The sequence below is a fragment of the Phacochoerus africanus genome, chromosome X, assembly GCF_016906955.1.
Source record: "Phacochoerus africanus isolate WHEZ1 chromosome X, ROS_Pafr_v1, whole genome shotgun sequence".
Lineage (NCBI taxonomy): Eukaryota > Metazoa > Chordata > Mammalia > Artiodactyla > Suidae > Phacochoerus > Phacochoerus africanus.
The window spans coordinates 41235601-41253144 of NC_062560.1; the positions used below are offsets into that span (position 1 = coordinate 41235601).

Below are 17544 nucleotides of genomic sequence, written 5' to 3' on the forward strand. Positions count from 1 at the left end.
TCGGGTTTGTTAGCACTGAACCACGACAGGAACTCCTTGCATTTACTTTATTTCTTTATTTTTTCTTTCTTTTTTGGCCGCTCCATGGCATATGGAGTTCCCCGGCCAGGATCCAAGCCCAGCCAGATACTTTAACCCACTGTGCTGAGCCAAGGATTGAACCTGCATCCTGATGCTGCAGAGATGCCACCCATCCTGTTGCACCATGGCGGAAACTCCTCTGCATTTACTGTAAACATTAAGCAGCAAATCCACTAGTAGGCCTTGCTTTGAGTTTATTTTGATGACTTTGCGAGTCAGGGAAAAGCTGCAGGAGTTCCTGCATTTGCACACGTATTTGTTTATTTGAGCAACCAAGAGATTTGACGTCAGAAAGGGAACTATTTTAGTGTCCACCTACTCACTCACTAGGGTAAGAATTTGGGGTCTAGCGATGGGGAATGATTGGTTCAAGGCTCCACAGCTGGCTTGTGACAAAGTCAAGAATAGCATCTAATGTGTACTTTTTTCCATCATGCCACACTAAGCTTGACATTTTCTTTTGGATTTCCTGCTTTCCCTCCTTCTTAATAGTAAAATAAATACCAGCCTGGATGTAGCCATTTGGTTATGATTCCACATAGTGACTGAACTTCTTAAAAGTTTTTGTAAAGCAAAACCCTTAGTACTTTTCTTTTTCTTTCAGGGCCGAACCCACGGCACATGGAAGTTCCCAGGCTAGGGGTTGAATCAGAGCTACAGCTGCTGGCCTACACCACAGCCACAGCAACGCCAGATCCTTAACCCGCTGAGCAAGGCGAGGGATCGAACTTGCATCCTCATGGATATTAGTCAGATTTTTTTCCGCTGGGCCCTCACGGGAATTCCCACCCATAGTACTTTGAATGTCATTGACTGAAGTAATGGTTCCCAGAACCAACTGCGTCAAAATCCCCAAAAGAATGTTTGGAAAATATATTTTTCTGAGGCTGGTAGATTATGATTTGGTAGGTTAGGGGTGGGGCCTGAGTACTTATATTTTAACAAAACTTTTGAGTGATTATGATGAAGAGCCAGATTTAGAAACCATGGCTAAATTCAGCTGGCAGAATGACCTCTTTTGGCCATCATTTAAAGTATGTTTTGGAGTTCCCATTGTGGCTCAGTGGAAACAACTCCAACTAGTATTCATGAGGATGCAGGTTTGATCCCTGACCTTGCTCAGTGGGTTAAGGATCCAGCATTGCCGTGAGCTGTGGTGTAGGTTACAGACACGGCTCGGATCCTGTGTTGCTGTGGCTGTGGTGTAGGCTGGAAGCTGTAGCTCTGATTCGACCCCTAGCCTGGGAACTTCCATATGCCACAGGTGTGGCCCTACAAGGCAAAATAAATAAATAAATAAATAAAAAGGTATATTCTTTATTTTTAGAGCCCACCTAATCAATTACTGCATTGCTCCAACATCCTTATCTTATATAACTTTTTTCAAAAAATGTTTAATTTTAAGGGGAGGAAGGGATGGGAAGATAATCTCCTGATGTGTTTGTATGAACTTATCCTTGACTCTTTTAATAATGTGAAATACAGTCAATAATGACTTCTATTTCTATTATGACTTGTACTGAAAATAAGTTAAGCATTAGTACACTTTTCAGAATAATGATTGTCAATACTTTTTGGTTTTCTAATTGACTCAAAATGTCAAAATTATTTCCTGGGACACTCAAGTGAAGTAGGTAAGAATCAGTCTCATCACAGAGTAGAAAAGAGGGTACCACGCTGGACTGAGGATGGATTTTGATTCGATCAATTTTCATTGAGCACTTACTACAGGCAGGATGCTCAGGAGAGTGGACCCTCTGCCCTGCCATTAATTAGCTGAGTGATGTTGAGCCAGTCTCTTCAGTGCACTGAGCCTCAGCCTCCTCATGTCTGAAATGAAGGCCTTCAATTAGACAGAGACAGACAGGTGGACAGTAGTCTTGAGACTTCTGGTTCTGCCTTTCCTTGATCATGATTGATCTGTAGTAGAAACAGTTCCTTAAAGGAAACCAAACCTTGCCTGTCTGTACTGGAGCTTAAATGGCCACCTAATGTCGTGTTACATCACCTCAGGAGTGACATTTGTACTTCCCTTAAAACCTTCCATGGTGAAATGGTATCAGCAAACAACATTTTTAATTCTACCTCCTCCTCTTGACTTAAAGCTAAATAGCCATGAGCAGGAGAATCTGGGAGGTATATAAATGGTGTAAGTATGAGCATTTAGATACATTTATAAAGTTACATTTTCCAGTTCATTATTCAGAGGGGACACTCTTTTTTTGGCCGCACCTGTGACATGCAGAAGTTCTTGGGCTAGGGGTTGACACTGCAGTGACCAGAACCACTGCAGAGACAATACCAGGTCTTTAACCTGCTGTACCACCAGGGAACTCCCAAAGAGACCACATTTTCAAAATATTTTCTAATGTAATTCCGACATTAAATAATTATCTTTTAAAATCTATTTATTGTACGTATAACCTTTGCTTCCCTCCTCCAACCTATTTTTTTTGCCATTTGTCTCTTTAGCTTTTAAAACTTAAGTCTTATAGATGTGAACCCTTTGCCACATTTTTTCCAATTGCTTGTTAGTCTGTAAAAAAAATACTCTGGAGCACTTTATTTAAACTATATGAAGACTAAATAAGGTAAAACTTAAAGTGTATAACTGAATCTGTGTGAACTTCTTCAAACAATTCCCGAAATAGAACCATTCATTTCTAAAATGGATGATTTTAGTAAATTAAAACTTCTAATTTCACCAAGAGTGGTTGTGAGTTTAAAATATATCTGTTTCAAGGAGATCCTTACCCACTGGTGCAGCAGGTTAAGGATCCGGCATTGTCTCTGCAGCAGCTCCCGTTGGCTGCTGAGCATGCGGGTTTGATCCCTGGCCTGGCACGATGGGTTAAGGATCTGGCATTGCTGCAGCTGTGCCATAGGTTCCCTGGCCTGTGAACTTCCAAATGCTGAGGGTGTGGTCAAAAAAGAAAAAAATGTATCTGTTTCAAGAAGTACTTAGATAAATTAAGCTCTTTATTTTTAAGGTATAATATGTGCTGTGTTCAGTGCTGGTCCTTTACATAATGAATTATGAGGATGACCAAACCCTGGGCTTGAGGTAACATGACCTAGTGCATGACCTAGTGCATCATGCCCCACCCTGACCGAAGATGCCCTTTGGGCTCAGTTCTCTGTCCACAGACCATTCTGTCAAATAAAAGATCACTAGCCTGGAATAACTATAGGCCTCTCCTAGTGTAGCATATTTTATATTTTAAAGATTGAATGTGCTTCATATATTCATTGATCTTTAAAATATAAGTAGTAAAAGACACCATCATACTTACTGCAGACTGATGAAATGGACTGTTTTAGAAATTTTTTTTTTTTTTTTTTAGGGCCGCATCTGCTGCATATGGAGGTTCCCAGGCTAGTGGTCGAATCAGAGCTACAGCTGCCAGCCTACACCACAGACACAGCAATGCCAGATCTGAGCCACATCTATGACCTACACCACAGCTCATAGCAACACCGGATCCTTAACCCACTGAGCGAGGGCAGGGATCAAACCTGAAACCTCACAGTTGCTAGTCGGATTCGTTTCTGCTGTGCCACAACAGGAACTCCAATTATTTTAGAATTTTACGTATTCCAGAAAAGTGATTTAGAATCGATTCCTAAAACTGAATTTAATTTAGACTCATTTTCCACATTTTCATCTTGAATAGATATGGTACTAGGTACCAGAAGGGGCCAAACTGTAAAAGAGAAGAAAAATTCTGTTGAATCTTCAAATCACGTGACTGTGTTGAGGAAAAGAAGGTTAATCTGAGTGCAGAGATTCATGGCACTGTTCATCGTGTGTAGTCACAGAAGACCATTGATTTTCATTTTTCCCTTAACAAATCTGGTTCTTTGGCAAGAGCCCCAGAACTCATTGTGTTTATTCCATGCTCATCAGTTATTTCTTCTTTAACTTTTTTTTTTCGTTCTTTTTTTATAGAAAGCGGAAAATCTGTGAGCTCTACGCCAAAGTGCTAGGATCTCAAGAAGCTTTACATGTAAGAAATCCCCATCTTTCCTTCCTAGCAGGTTCTGCTCTGTTTGCTCTAAGTGGTAAAGCAAAGCAGATTCTGGTTTCCTGACAGTCTTGTGAAGAGAGTGTAAAGGGATAAGCTTGCCGGAGGATTAACTTCAGCAATCACAAAAGGCCATTAAAAGCTGCTGCCGGTGCAGGCAGTTTCTGATGCAGCAGCTCCTTGGGCTGTTTAAATGTTCACTGGACAACTGGCAGCCAGTGGTCATGAGAGCCTAGGGCTTCGAGTATTATCTCCAGGCTGGGTGAGGTCAGTTCCCAGAACACAGGTCCTGCCTGCCTGGCCAGGTCATCCAAGTGCTACAAAATAAAATCCCAACTCTATCATCATTTGTGGCTGAAGGCACAGTGGTCCTTACTTGATAAGAGAGACTGAATCTGGACTCTCTGCCTGGGTCAAAGTCATACTAATTTGTTTTTCCATCTGCAGATTCAGTTCACAGTTCATTGAGGAATTCAAAAGCGATTATGAGACTGAAATTCTTTTTGAACATCCAACCAGGATAGCTGGGAGGCTCTTCCAGGGGATTATCTCTGAACTGTTCAAGGAATAAACTTGCAGAATGTGTTAGGGAAATCAGAGAAGGTTCTCTTGAGTCCCTTGGGAAACATGTTTCATCTTTAATTATCCTCTGTTTAGCAGCATTCCCATTCTTCGCATCTCCAGCTGAGAGAAGTGGTTCTGAAAAAAAGCTTTTTTCTTAGACACCCTGCTTAGCTTTTCCCTCCCCCCTTCCACCCTTTTTTTCAGCAGTAATGCCTTGGTAGTTGGAGACGTAGAGTCTGTTATTTAGAGAATGCAGAGATATAAGCAGACCTTTCAAGAACCTGATTGTTGATGGGGTCTTAAAGACATTAGAATCTGGAGTTCCCAACATGGCTCAGCAGGTTAAGAACCTGACATAGTGTCCATGAGCATGGGGGTTGGATCCCTGGCCTCGCTCAGTGGGTTAAGGAGCTGGTATTGCCACAAGCTGCAGTGTAGGTCACAAATGTGGCTCGGATCTGGTGTTGATATGGCTGTGGGGTAGGCCAGCGTCTACAGCTCCGATTTGACCCCTAGCCTGGGAATTTCCATATGCCACAGGTGTGGCTATAAAAAGGAGGAGAAAAAAAAAGACTTCGAAGTCTTTTGCAATCTGATGATGCCCTCTTCCAGATGGTGGAATATGTGTCTCCTAGATGAGAGGTTGAAAAAGTCCAAGGATACATGTTTTGTCAGTTGGTACCACAAAAGGCCATTACCTGGTACTGTTGTGTTTCCCCTTCAGTTAGAAAAACAGGGCTGCTTTTATTTATTTTTTTGTCTTTTTAGGGCCACACCCTCGGCATATGGAGGTTCCCAGGCTAGGGTTCTAATCGGAGTTGTAGCCACTGGCCTACACCACAGCCAGAGCAACACCAGATCTGAGTCGTATCTTCGACCTACACCACAGCTCACAGCAACGCCGGATCCTTAACCCACTGAGCAAGGCCAGGGATCAAACCTGCGTCCTCGTGGATGCTAGTCAGCTTCATTTCCACTGAACCACAATGGGAACTTGCTTTATTTTTTTTTTTAACGTAAAAACTTTTTGTTAAAGCACAGAAGATCTTTTTATTGTCAACTGGTAGCATTTTAGCTTTGTCTTCCCTTTGAAATTTTCTCTCCTCTCTGTCTTGCAGCCCGTGCACTATGAAGAGAAGAACTGGTGTGAGGAGCAGTACTCGGGGGGCTGCTACACTGCCTACTTCCCCCCTGGGATCATGACTCAGTATGGAAGGTACTACCCAGATACCATACCAATTGATTCAAGACCTGCATCCAACTTAATAGATAAGCAAAGCTCAATGGGAATTTTACTTCATTTTTTGTTTTATTTCTTTCTCCCACTCCACCCCTCCCCCAAGCCCCTCCCTCTTGGCAACCATGAGTCTGTCCTCCTTGTCCATGAGTCTGTTTCTGTTCCATAGATAGGTTCATTTGTGTCATATTTTAGAGTCCACATATGAGTGATAGCATATGGTATTTGTCATTCTCTTTCTGACTTACTTCACTTAGTATAATAATCTATAGTCACATCCATGTTGCTGCAAATGGCATTACTCCATTCTTTTTTATGGCTGAATAATATTCCATTGCATATATGTACCACATCTTCTTTATCCAAGCTTCTGTTGATGGACATTTAGGTTGTTCCCATTGCTGCAGTGATCATAGAAGGGCACGTATCTTTTTGAATTATAGTTTCTTTTTTTTTCTTTTTTTTTTTTGGTCTTTCTGTCTTTTCTAGGGCCGCACCCATGGCATGTGGAGGTTCCCAGGCTAGGGGTCTAATTGGAGCTGTAGCCACCAGCCTACACCAGAGCCACAGCAACGCCAGACCCAAGCCACATCTGTGACCTACACCACAGCTCATGGCAATGCCGGATCCTTAACCTACTGATCGAGGCCGGGGATAGAACCTGCAACCTCATCGTTCCTAGTCAGATTCGTTAACCACTGGGCCATGACGAGAACTCCTGAATTATAGTTTCATCTGGATATATCCCCAGGAATATGGTAGTTCTATTTTCAGCATTCTGAGGAATCTCCATACTGTTTTCCACAGTGATTGTACCAACTTACATTCCTACCAACAGTGCAGGAAGGGTCCTTTTTCTTCACATCCTCTTCAGCATTTGTTATTTGTAAGACTTATTAATGATGGCCATTCTGACCAGTGTGAAGTGGTACCTCATATTAGTTTTGATTTGCATTTCTCTAATAATCAGTGATGTTGAGCATCTTTCCATGTGCCTCCTGGCTATTTGTCTTGCTTCTTTGGAGAAATATCTGTTTAGATCTTCTGCCCTCAGTGGGAATTTCAGAAATAGGAATCAGCATTCCTGTTTCTTTTTTTGTTTTGTTTTGTTTTGGTTTTTGCTTTTTTTAGGGCTGCACCTGAGGCATATGGAAGTTCCCAGGCTTGGGGGGAATCGGAACTACAGCTGCCAGCCTATGCCACAGCCACAGCAATGCAGGATCCGAGCTGCATCTGTGACCTACACCACAGTTCACAGCAACACTGGATCCTTAGCCCGCTGAGCAGGGCCAGGGATCGAACCCACAACCTCATGGATATTAGTTGGGTTTGTTACCACTGCACCACCATGGGAACTCCTTTGGTTGTTTTTTTCTTTTTTTTCATTTATAAAGATTTTTATTTTTTCCATTATAGCTGGTTTACAGTGTTCTGTCAATTTTCTACTGTACAGCAAGGCCCAGTCACACATACATGTATACATTCTTCTTTCTCACATTATCATGCTCCATCATAAGTGACTAGTCAAAGTTCCCAGTGCTATACAGTAGGATTGTTTTTTTTTTTCTTAATGGAATTATTAATTAAACAGTGATTTTAGTTCCATTTTTGTTTATGTGACAATCGTTTTAGAGTCATGCAGTATTTCAGTGCAAGTCGTCAATATCCGATAGCAGATTAAATGATTCATGGGAAAACCTATTTGGGTCTTGGGTGCTTTTTACAGTTCCTTTTCCAAAGGGCAATTAGTGTTGGCTCTTTCTATCATATCTCAAGTTGAGGATGAAAAGCCGCTGTTAGTGATAACTGTTGATTAACTGGAATAGCTCTAGAGTCAAGGTAAAAGTCTAGAAGAGAGGAGTAGGATTAGGAAGAGATGAAGCCACGGATTCCTGAGTTACAAAAGGGCATGCCAGCGGGTTGAGGGCAAGGCCTTTGGGCTAGAGGTATGCAGTGAGGGGTTTCATGAAAGCGGCTGCAGACATGGCAGGAATCAAAGTCAACAAGGTATGAGAGAGACAGGAGTTCCCGTCGTGGCTCAGCACAAACGAACCAGACTAGTATCCATGAGGATTCGGGTTTGATCCCTGGCCTTTCTCAGGGCGTTAATGGTCCGACGTTGCCAGGAGCTGTGGTGTAAGTCACAGATGTGGCTGGGATCTGGCATTGCTGTGGCTGTGGTGTTGCGGCTCTGATTCGACCCCTAGCCTGGGAACCTCCATATGCTGCAGGTGAGGCCCTAAAAACAAAAAATAAAAAAATAAAAAACCAGAAGGAAGGGACAGTTGTTCGTTTAGCACAGCCTTTCCATGGTTCTCTTCACCAAGACCTCATTGTAAGAGAAGACTCATTTTGCCACCCTCAGCTGGTCTCTAGATAAATCCATAGAAGCTAACTTCACAGAGAGTTGTGTTTTTTTTGTTTTTGTTTTTGTCTTTTTGCCTTTTCTTGAGCCGCACCTTTGGCATATGGAGGTTCCCAGGCTAGGGGTCTAATAGGAGCTGTAGCCGCCAGCCTATACCAGGGCCACAGCAACGCGGGATCCGAGCCTCGTCTGCAACCTACACCACAGCTCACGGCAACACCAGATCCTTGACCCACTGAGCAAGGCCAGGGATTGAACCTGCAACCTCATGGTTCCTAGTCGGATTTGTTAACTACTGCGCCACGACGGGAACTCCTCACAGAGAGTTTTTTTGTTTTGCTTTGTTTTGTTTTTATGGCCGCACTCACTGCAAATGGAAGTTCTTGGCCCAGGGGTTGAATCCAAGCCACGGCTGGGGCGACGCTGGATCGTTTAAGTCCAGTTGCCAGGCCAGGGATTGAACCTGCATCTCTGCAGCAACCCGAGCCAGATTCTTAACCCAGTTAACGCCACAGAGGGAACTCTCAGAGGTGTTTTTTTTGTTTTGTTTTGTTTTGTTTTTAAGAAGGTAGACATATAATCCCTCAGGTCTCTCCTTTGCTAGAAATCAGTTCCTCTCTCTGCCTTCCCACTCGCCACCACGGTTTCTCCCCAGCACCCTGGGAGTATCTTCGTGGCTGGGGTTTGAGGAACACCCCCCTTACCATCGGTAGCACAGTGGACTGCAAACAGGAAACGCACAGCAAAGAAATCTGAGTGTGGATTTAAAGCATCTTCTCTTCTATTTTTCTCTTTTCTTTTTTGTTCTTTTAGGGCTGCACCCTCGGCATATGGAGGTTCCCAGGTCAGGGGTCTAATTGGAGCTGTAGCCACAGCCACAGCAAAACCAGATCCAAGCCGTGTCTATGACCCATACCACAGCTCATGGCAACGCCGGATCCTTAACCCACTGAGCAAGGCCAAGGGATCGAACCTGCGGGCTCACGGATCCTAGTCGGGTTCGTTAACTGCTGAGCCACGAAGGGAACTCCCTAAAGCATGTTCTTATATTTTAATGCTGGCTGGCTAGCAAAAGGGCAGCATTACCTGTAGTGACTGATGGTCTGTGGCTTGGATGTTTAGATCCTTGGGCGCGGGCCCAGGAAACAAGGAGGAGCCTTTTGCCTTTGGCTGAGTTGCGTGGGCGGAGGGTTGGAAACAATTTGACTTTCCTTGTCTCTGGGGAGTAAATGAGGGCTGAGATTAGCTCATTTCCCCGCAGCACCTTTCAGGGTAACTCTTTGCCACCTCTCTGTTCCCTTGAAGGGTGATCCGCCAGCCCGTAGGCAGGATATTCTTTGCTGGCACCGAGACTGCCACACAATGGAGCGGTTACATGGAAGGAGCAGTAGAAGCCGGCGAACGGGCGGCTAGAGAGGTAAGACAAAGCTGCACTGCCCTCCCTCCTGAATCCGGCCCCAAAACTGGCATCTCATCTTTCCAGATCTTTTTTGTTTGTTTGTTTGTTTTTTAGGGCCACTCCTGCAGCATATGGAAGTTCCCAGGCTAGAGGTCTAATCGGAGCTGTAGCCGCCGGCCTAGGCCACAGCCACAGCAACTCGGAATCTGAGCCACATCTGCAAACTACACCACAGCTCACGGCCATGCTGGATTCCCAACCCACAGAGCGAGGCCAGGGATCGAACCCGTGTCCCCATGTCCTACTAGTCAGGTTCGTTACTGTTGAGCCACAATAGGAACTTCCTGGTCTTTCCAGATCTTGCTGCCCATAAGCTGTATGTCCATCTCTCTGCCCCTCATCCCACCCCTGGGGCTCATCTGTGGCCAGCAGGGCCTTGAATCTGTCAAAACTACAGAACCTTGGAGTTTCCTGGTGGCTCAGCAGGTTAAGGATCCAGTGTTGTGCTGTGGTGTGGGTTCAGTCCCTGGCCTGGAAACTTGTCCATGCTTTGGGCGAGGCCCCAAAATAAAGTGAAAATAATGATAATAAAAAAGCCCCCTACAGAACCTCATCTCATAAGACCATGGTCACTTTCTTTCAGATCTTGAATGCTTTGGGGAAGGTGTCAAAGAAAGACATATGGCTTCGAGAACCTGAATCAGAGGTAAATTGGGAGCTCCGTCTCCATAAGCCACGCATTGCTTGTAAAAATCTCTTACCTGGAGTTCCCTGATGGCCTAGCAGTTAAGGATTTGGAAATGTCACTGCTGTGGCACAGGTTCAATCCCTGGCCCTGAAACTTCTGCACACCTTGTGTGGCTTGACCCAAAAAAGAAATCTCTCTTCTTCTAGTTGTAGAGCTGGTTGTAGAGACGTGTTTTGCCTCTCCTTGGCCGTGCAAGGGTTTTCTGCTAATGATCTGCATTCATTCATCCAGGATGTTCCAGCTTTTGAGATCACCCGCACCTTCTGGGAGAGAAACCTGCCTTCCGTGACCGGGCTGCTTAAGATCATCGGATTTTCCACCTCGGTAACTGCCCTGTGGCTTGCCGTGTACAAATTCAGGCTGCTGACCCGATCCTGAAGTTTCGGCCTCATGCTTTCTGCTTATCCTTTCCCAGTATCATCCAAAGCAAAACATTGACAAATTGACACCTGCGTCATCAGATCACCTTTAAGTGCACCGATTTAACTCCTCAGTTTAATCTCAGTGTATCACTTCCTTGATTTCAGTAAGATCAAGTTCCACCTTGCGATTTGTCTGTAAACCAACTGGTGTTGATTGGTAGGAAATAACCTTGTGATCAGTTTTTCATTTCAAGAACTTAAAGTTGATGTACTCATAAGAAACAGTTTCTGTGTCCTGTTTTTCTCCCGTTTAACATAAAACGCCTGAGGATCGTGCAAAGGAGGCAGTGGACTTTCCATCTCTAGAGGTTGGGTAGGTTCAGGGCCGGCCCATGACGGTCCTTTGGGGTTCTTGGCTAAAGGCTCAAGCGTCGTTTGGGAACCCATGGGCTCACAGCTCCCCTTCCAATGGGAGAAAGCGGTAGAGATGGGACTCAGGCCCTCAGACCGGTGGGGGGCAGACCACACCATGTGGGCTGCCGCCTCAGGAATCTTCTGACTGCTTCTAATTCCCGGGAGGTTTCTAGATGTCTAGGCTTCGTGCTAGTGGGTATTTTTTCCCCTTTTGCTTCTGAAAGAGGACAGTGTTCACCAAGGTATGATATTTAAAATGACTTGCTGGGATGTTTGTGGAGCTCCCCAGGTGAGTGAAGGGCGGCAAGATTGTGCCCCCAGGAGGCCTTCCTGATTGGCTCCGCGTCACACTGGCTGCCGTAGGCTTGTCCTTGTCCTCTTGGAAGGTGGCTAGACATCACTTCACTCACTGAACATTCTCTGCCAGTGCCAGAAAAGCAGCAGGTGCCTTTTCAGGGAGACCCTGGCCTTCTGAAGGCCCCTTCGTGGCATTATTTTTTTTTCATTTTTCCTATGGCCACAGTAAAATTGGGCAGATCTGTTAACTTAAATATGTCTTAACATGTTACCTTCGAGTAAATATCATCATGCCGATTTCTTTCAAATAAGCACTGAAATACACGTGACAGATGTCTGCTATTTCTTGAGGCCATCAAATATGGAAAGGAAATTTGGGCTCTTGTTCTAACCTCACATGCTTTCATGAAGATTTACAAAAGACGTGAAATTGAGTGATTCTGGAAACGAAGGCTACGTTCTCTATCTTAGGACAAATGTGGGCTCAGAATGGTGCTCACCTCTTGTCTTTCCCATTTTAAAAGCTGTCGGACTCTTAAAAACCCCTTCCAAAGGTTTCAGCCACAAAGTACTTCTATTTTTTTTAAATAAGTATCTGGGAAAAATTAACACAGATGAGATCAAATAAAGCCATTGAGAACATTCTGTGGACTCAGCTACACAGGGGGTAGGTACCCAGTCATACCTTAAGTCTGTGTCATTGACGAATGAAGCATTTCATTTTAAATGAAGTTTCTAGATAGCTGAAGCTTACTCTTTTACGTGCCAAAATTCTTAAATAAACCTTTTGACAGACCTCCTTGCACACATTTTCCATAAGCTACATTCAAATTCATTCGTTTTATTCATCAGGTCAATGATTATGCATCTTGATTGTTTTATACTTTTATAATAGAGTACACCCTTTATAATAGAGTGATACCAACTTTAATAGAGTGATACCATTGTTTTGCCCCCTACCTAATGTCACACAATTGTTTTATAGCTGATGAGTCTACTGTTGCTTATATCTTCTCCCATATTCAGTATTTTATTTCATATCCTTGTTATCCCCATTATCTCCCGATAACTTTTAACCTAATCTGTTTTCTCTTTTGGATCAAATGGGAATTAAAGATCCCAGAGGCACCAACCCAAGTTTATTACATAATTACCCTTATTGTCAATCCCAGATTAAGTCCTAAGAGCAAAGAGCAGCATTCTTCTGCCACTCTTGACCTTGCACTTGAAAAGAGTTTTTTAGCTAACTTTGGAATTTGGAGTATTGTCTTGGATCTGTTCCAAGTACATAAGGGGTTGCTGCATTTTATACCAAGTGGCTTCGAGAACCCAGACCCCTGATCTATTTCAGTTGTTTCTGTTGGCTTACTGATTAACTCGGTTCTGACACACCTTTTGGGAAAGGCTGACTTAAACTTAACTCGGCAGGTTTTTCCCAGTCATCAAGTTGTTAACATATCCAAGTTTTGGGTGTTGAAGGACTCTGGAATATGGGATTTACCCTCCTCTCAAACTTTTTAGGAGACCGATTAATTCATCCTCATTAGATCAACCCTATTAAACTACAGACTGGGTATCAAAAATGAAGGTACCCAGGTGTACCTAGATGTGAAGTTGGAGCGGAGAACTCCCAAGATCACGTGAGGTGGTCCAACACCAAGATGCCATAGGTCTTGTCATCCATCCAGAGAAACTCAAGTCGGTTTAAGTAGTTGATGGAGCCCGGCGCTGTTCGGTCACCTGCTTCACGGTTCTGACGGCTGCGTCAGCCTCGTGCCACAGTCAGGTTGAGAATGAGATTTTAAAAGTGAACCTTTGGTCACAACTCTTAAATAAGGACTTAGACTGGCCTGAAGAAAAAATTTTGAAGGCTCGTGAACTGTGTGTAGTTTGTGAACGTGATGCCTGGCGTTCTGTGGGAAACGTGCCCCACGTGGGAGGACACGCGTGCATGCGTTGCCGTTCAAGTGCCATGTTGCCAGTGTGGTACCGTCTGTTAATAAAGTGCATTCTCACCCCTGATTCAGACCTGGCTCCTCTGTTGAGGTGATGCTTCAAAGGTGCAGCGACTCCTTATAGCAGGAGGTCACAATGAGACACTGTCCACGGAGGATGGGGTCCTGGTGTTCCCTCCCAATTCTCCAAGTTCACTTTGACATCAATTTTTTCAAGGTTTCCTGGAAGCTGATTAAATGCTAGAACATTATCTGCCTGACTGGGCCCTAGAAGATGAGGCATTCAGGGCTTTTGCAATTAGCTTTATCATTCCTTGAACAAATACTTTGTCTCGCCATCTGGAAAAGAGTGGGTTGCACTTGATGGCTTCCAAGGATTCTTTTCCTGGTGACAGTACATGATTTATGCATTTATTGCCAGAATTCTATCTATATTTGCCTATCGGTCTGGCAGGGGCAAGTCCCTCAGCCTTTCTGGTTTTTTTGTTTTGTTTTGTTTTGTCTTTTTAGGGCCACACCCACGGCATATGGAGATTCCCAGGCTAGGGGTCGAATCAGAGCTATAGCTGCCGGCCTACACCACAGCCACAGCAATGCCAGATCCGAGTCACGTCTGCACCTACACCACAGCTCACGGCAACACCGGATCCTTAACCCACTGAGCGAGGCCAGGCATCGAACCTGTGTCCTTGTGGATGCCAGTCGGATTCATTTCCACTGAGCCACGATGGAGCTCCAGCCTTTCTGTATCTTGGTTCACTCCTTGTCTTAGGTTGGCTTTTCGGGAAACAGGCTGCAGAGATGCAGAGTCAGGGCAGAAAAGTGTTTTGTGGACGGTTCTCAGGAAATATGCAGAAGAGGGTGAAGAAGACAGGACTGGGCAGGACTTGACCTACAAAGCGCTTGCAGCCAGGGCTTCAGCCCATCCTAAAGGGGAGCCGAGACGGCCTTTCAGAATTGTCCCCCATTGAGGCAAGGGATCTGGCTTCTGTATCCCTTCATTAGCTGCCCCCCGGGAAGGGGTGTTGCCTTAGCTTAGAGTGTTAGTGCAGCTGCGAACTGAGATCAGCCTGAATTTTCAGCAGCTGGGCAATCTAGCTAGGGAAGGACACCCAGAGTCTCCACTTTACACCCTCCAAAACCACAGAGAGTGGCCCTTTGTCATGTAAAAGATGATAGCAGGCTTGAGCTTCAGTTTTACAGATAGAATGGAGCTATCTCTGTAAGGGAATTGCTTTTAGAAGGTTGTATTCCTGTACTACTCTTTCTGTGGAAGAAAAAAAAATCCCATCAAAATTGGAAGTTACTCTGGAAATGATTCAAGGAAGGAGACCCCTCTACAGGTTGCTAATAGCAAGATTAAAGGAGGAGGGGTGTACACTTGCAAGCGGGAAGCCAAAATCTAATGTCTTTGGGAGTCAGGCAGCTAAAAATGAACAGCAGCAAGTATGAGACATTAGGGAGTAGTAGGGACTGTGGCTAACCTGGGGGAGTATCAGCTCCTCAGAAGAACATTTACATTCAAATTCCCTTAAAAGATTCCTAACCAAGCAAAACATAAACAGGCTTTGCTCTCAGGTCTAAATTGTTCTCAAGTCTCTAATAAGTAAATGCAAGGTTTGGTTTACATCGCATAAGTGACAGATTCTCTTTGGACGCTTTTGATTTTCTGAGAAATGCGTACCAAGATCAGCAACCATTTTGTAAAACTACTGGGAATGGATAGGAAAGGCCTGGTTAAGAGCAAAATGATGGGGTGGGGGAGACGGGAAAAAGCCCTCTCAGATCAAAAATCTCCCTCAAGAAATAACCCTTCCATGGAGTTCCTGTTGTGGTGCAGCAGAAATGAATCCAACTAGTATCCATGAGGATGAGGGTTTCAATCCCTGGCCTGGCTCAGTGGGTCAAGGATCCGGCATTGCCATGAGCTGTGGTGTAGGTCACAGACATGGCTTGGATCCCGCGTGGCTCTGGCTTGGCTGTGGTGTAGGCTGGTAGCTGCAGCTCCAATTTGACCCCTAGCCTGGGAACTTCCATATGCCTAAAAAAGGCAGCTCAAAGCTCTTCTTATCTTTTGCTGTGTCAATGTCATGATTGATAAGAGCAGTGTCAAAGTTCATTGGAACAAACCACACCCTCACTATAAAACAGAAATCGTAGCTCTTTTGTCAGCATTTAATCTCTGACTGTGATATAATTCTAGTAAGCAGCACATCAGCACTGAACAGATTAAGTTTTTAAAACCACGCTGTCCAAGCTTTATACCAGGGGGGTGGTAAAAATGCAAGACAGCCCTTTGCCTGGAGAAGGGGGTGGAGACATCAGAGGAACAGGATGGGAGCAAAGGAAGGTGTTGGGGAACTAACAATTTTCTTCCATCAGAGCTTAGGGCTCCATTTCCTGCTTTGACCAAGGCCATTATCTTTTTCTTTTTCTTTTTTTTTTTGTCTTTTTGTACCTGTGGTATATGAAGTCCCCAGGCTAGGGGTCTAATCGGAGCTATAGCCGCCAACCTACACCACAGCCACGGCAACGTGGGATACGAGCCATGTCTGTGACCTACACCGCAGCTCACGGCAACGCTGGCTCCTTAACCCACTGAGTGAGGCCAGGAATTGAACCCGCAACTTCATGGATACTAGTCCGGTTTGTTTCTGCTGAGCCATAATGGGAACTCCAGGGCCTTTATCTTCGAAGTTCCAAGGCATGGCAGGTCCCAAAGGGACAGCTAGTGTGAACTTAGTCTGGAGCCAGGCTTCCGAAGGCAGCTCGGGGTCCTTGTGAAAAAACTGGCTTGAGTGTCTTCAAGGTGGGGGGTGGACCACTCAAGCAAGGCTCCACGCAGTGCATGTATGACCCACGCAAGACTATTATTTACACCCCTTTACCGTCACACTTCAGTGGGAACCACATTTTCATATTAATGCGCCTCAGACAGCTTCCAAGAACCACCAAAATCTACAGGCGGGAGTGGGGTTGGGGTGAGCAAGAAATAAGAGAAGGGAAACGCAGGCGGTGCTTAAAGGTCCAAAGAGCAACACGATGAGAATCTTAGATGGGTTGAGACCGCCGCAGTGAACAGGGTGTCCCTGGATCTTGTGCCATTTACTCTGTGGCTCAGACAGAGTATCTGCCTTATAGGGTTGATGGGGAAAGGAGTTCCTGTCGTGGTTTAGCGGTAACAAACCTGACTAGTATCCATGAGGATGCAGGTTCGATCCCTGGCCTCACTCGGTGGGTTAAGGATCTGGCATTGCCGTGAGCTATGGGGGGTAGACCGGCACCTGAAGCTCTGATTTGACCTTTCTGTGTGCTGTGGGTGTGGCCCTAAAAAGAAAAGGAAGAAAGAAAGAAAGAAAGAAAGAAAGAAAGAAAGAAAGAAAGAAAGAAAGAAAGAAAGAAAGAAAGAAAGAAAGAAAGAAAGAAAGAAAGAAAGAAAGAAAAAGTGAGATAATGCAGGTAAGGGCTTAGCATAGCAAGCACTCCATAAGTACCTGTGTCTCTCAGTATCCATGGAGGCCCGGTTCCGGTGGAACCCCCCACCCCACACTAGACACCAAAATCACAGATGCCCGAGTCCTGTGTATTAAATAGCCTAGTGTTTGCCTATAATCTATGCACCCCACCCTCCGTGTGCTTTAAATCATCTTAAAGTTACTTATAATACTAAATCCAATGTAAATGCTATGTGAATAGTTGTAAATACAGTGCAAATGCTGGTATGGGGCAAATTCAAGTTTTGCTTTTTGGAGCTTTCTGGAATTATTGTTTCACATATTTTCAACCTCTGGTTGCTTGAATTCCCCAGATGCAGAAACCATGGATATGGACTGTATTAGCCATTACCATCAACGTTTTAGAGCAGAAACAGAAAGAAGGCACTTTTGAGATTGTGTGAGCAGTTCCCGCCTTGAACATTTGCAATCATTTGGCACACATTTATTGAGCACCTATTGTGTGCTGGGAGGCCCAGGCTGGTATCCAGGGGCGAGCAAGACAGAGAGCCTACTTTGTGGAGCACAGCGCTTCCTGTAGACACCGATATATTCGCTGTCGCTCTGGTCGGTGCTCTGTCTGGAAAGCATGAGATACTGTGA

General features: G+C 44.7%; 1 protein-coding gene across 3 annotated transcripts in view; it reads left to right on the forward strand.

Annotated features, from left to right (window-relative positions):
• The window catches only part of MAOA (monoamine oxidase A), a 75410-nt gene extending 64345 nt beyond the window's left edge, over positions 1 to 11065 (forward strand). For all 3 annotated transcript variants that reach the window (XM_047764456.1, XM_047764458.1, XM_047764459.1), the window contains 5 exons: positions 4031 to 4088; positions 5789 to 5886; positions 9578 to 9689; positions 10315 to 10377; positions 10651 to 11065. In XM_047764456.1, coding sequence (XP_047620412.1) covers positions 4031 to 4088; positions 5789 to 5886; positions 9578 to 9689; positions 10315 to 10377; positions 10651 to 10797 — 478 coding nt within the window. In that variant the 3' untranslated portion in view covers positions 10798 to 11065. The remainder of the gene's footprint in view (positions 1 to 4030; positions 4089 to 5788; positions 5887 to 9577; positions 9690 to 10314; positions 10378 to 10650) is intronic.
• Positions 11066 to 17544: the final 6479 nt, after the last annotated feature.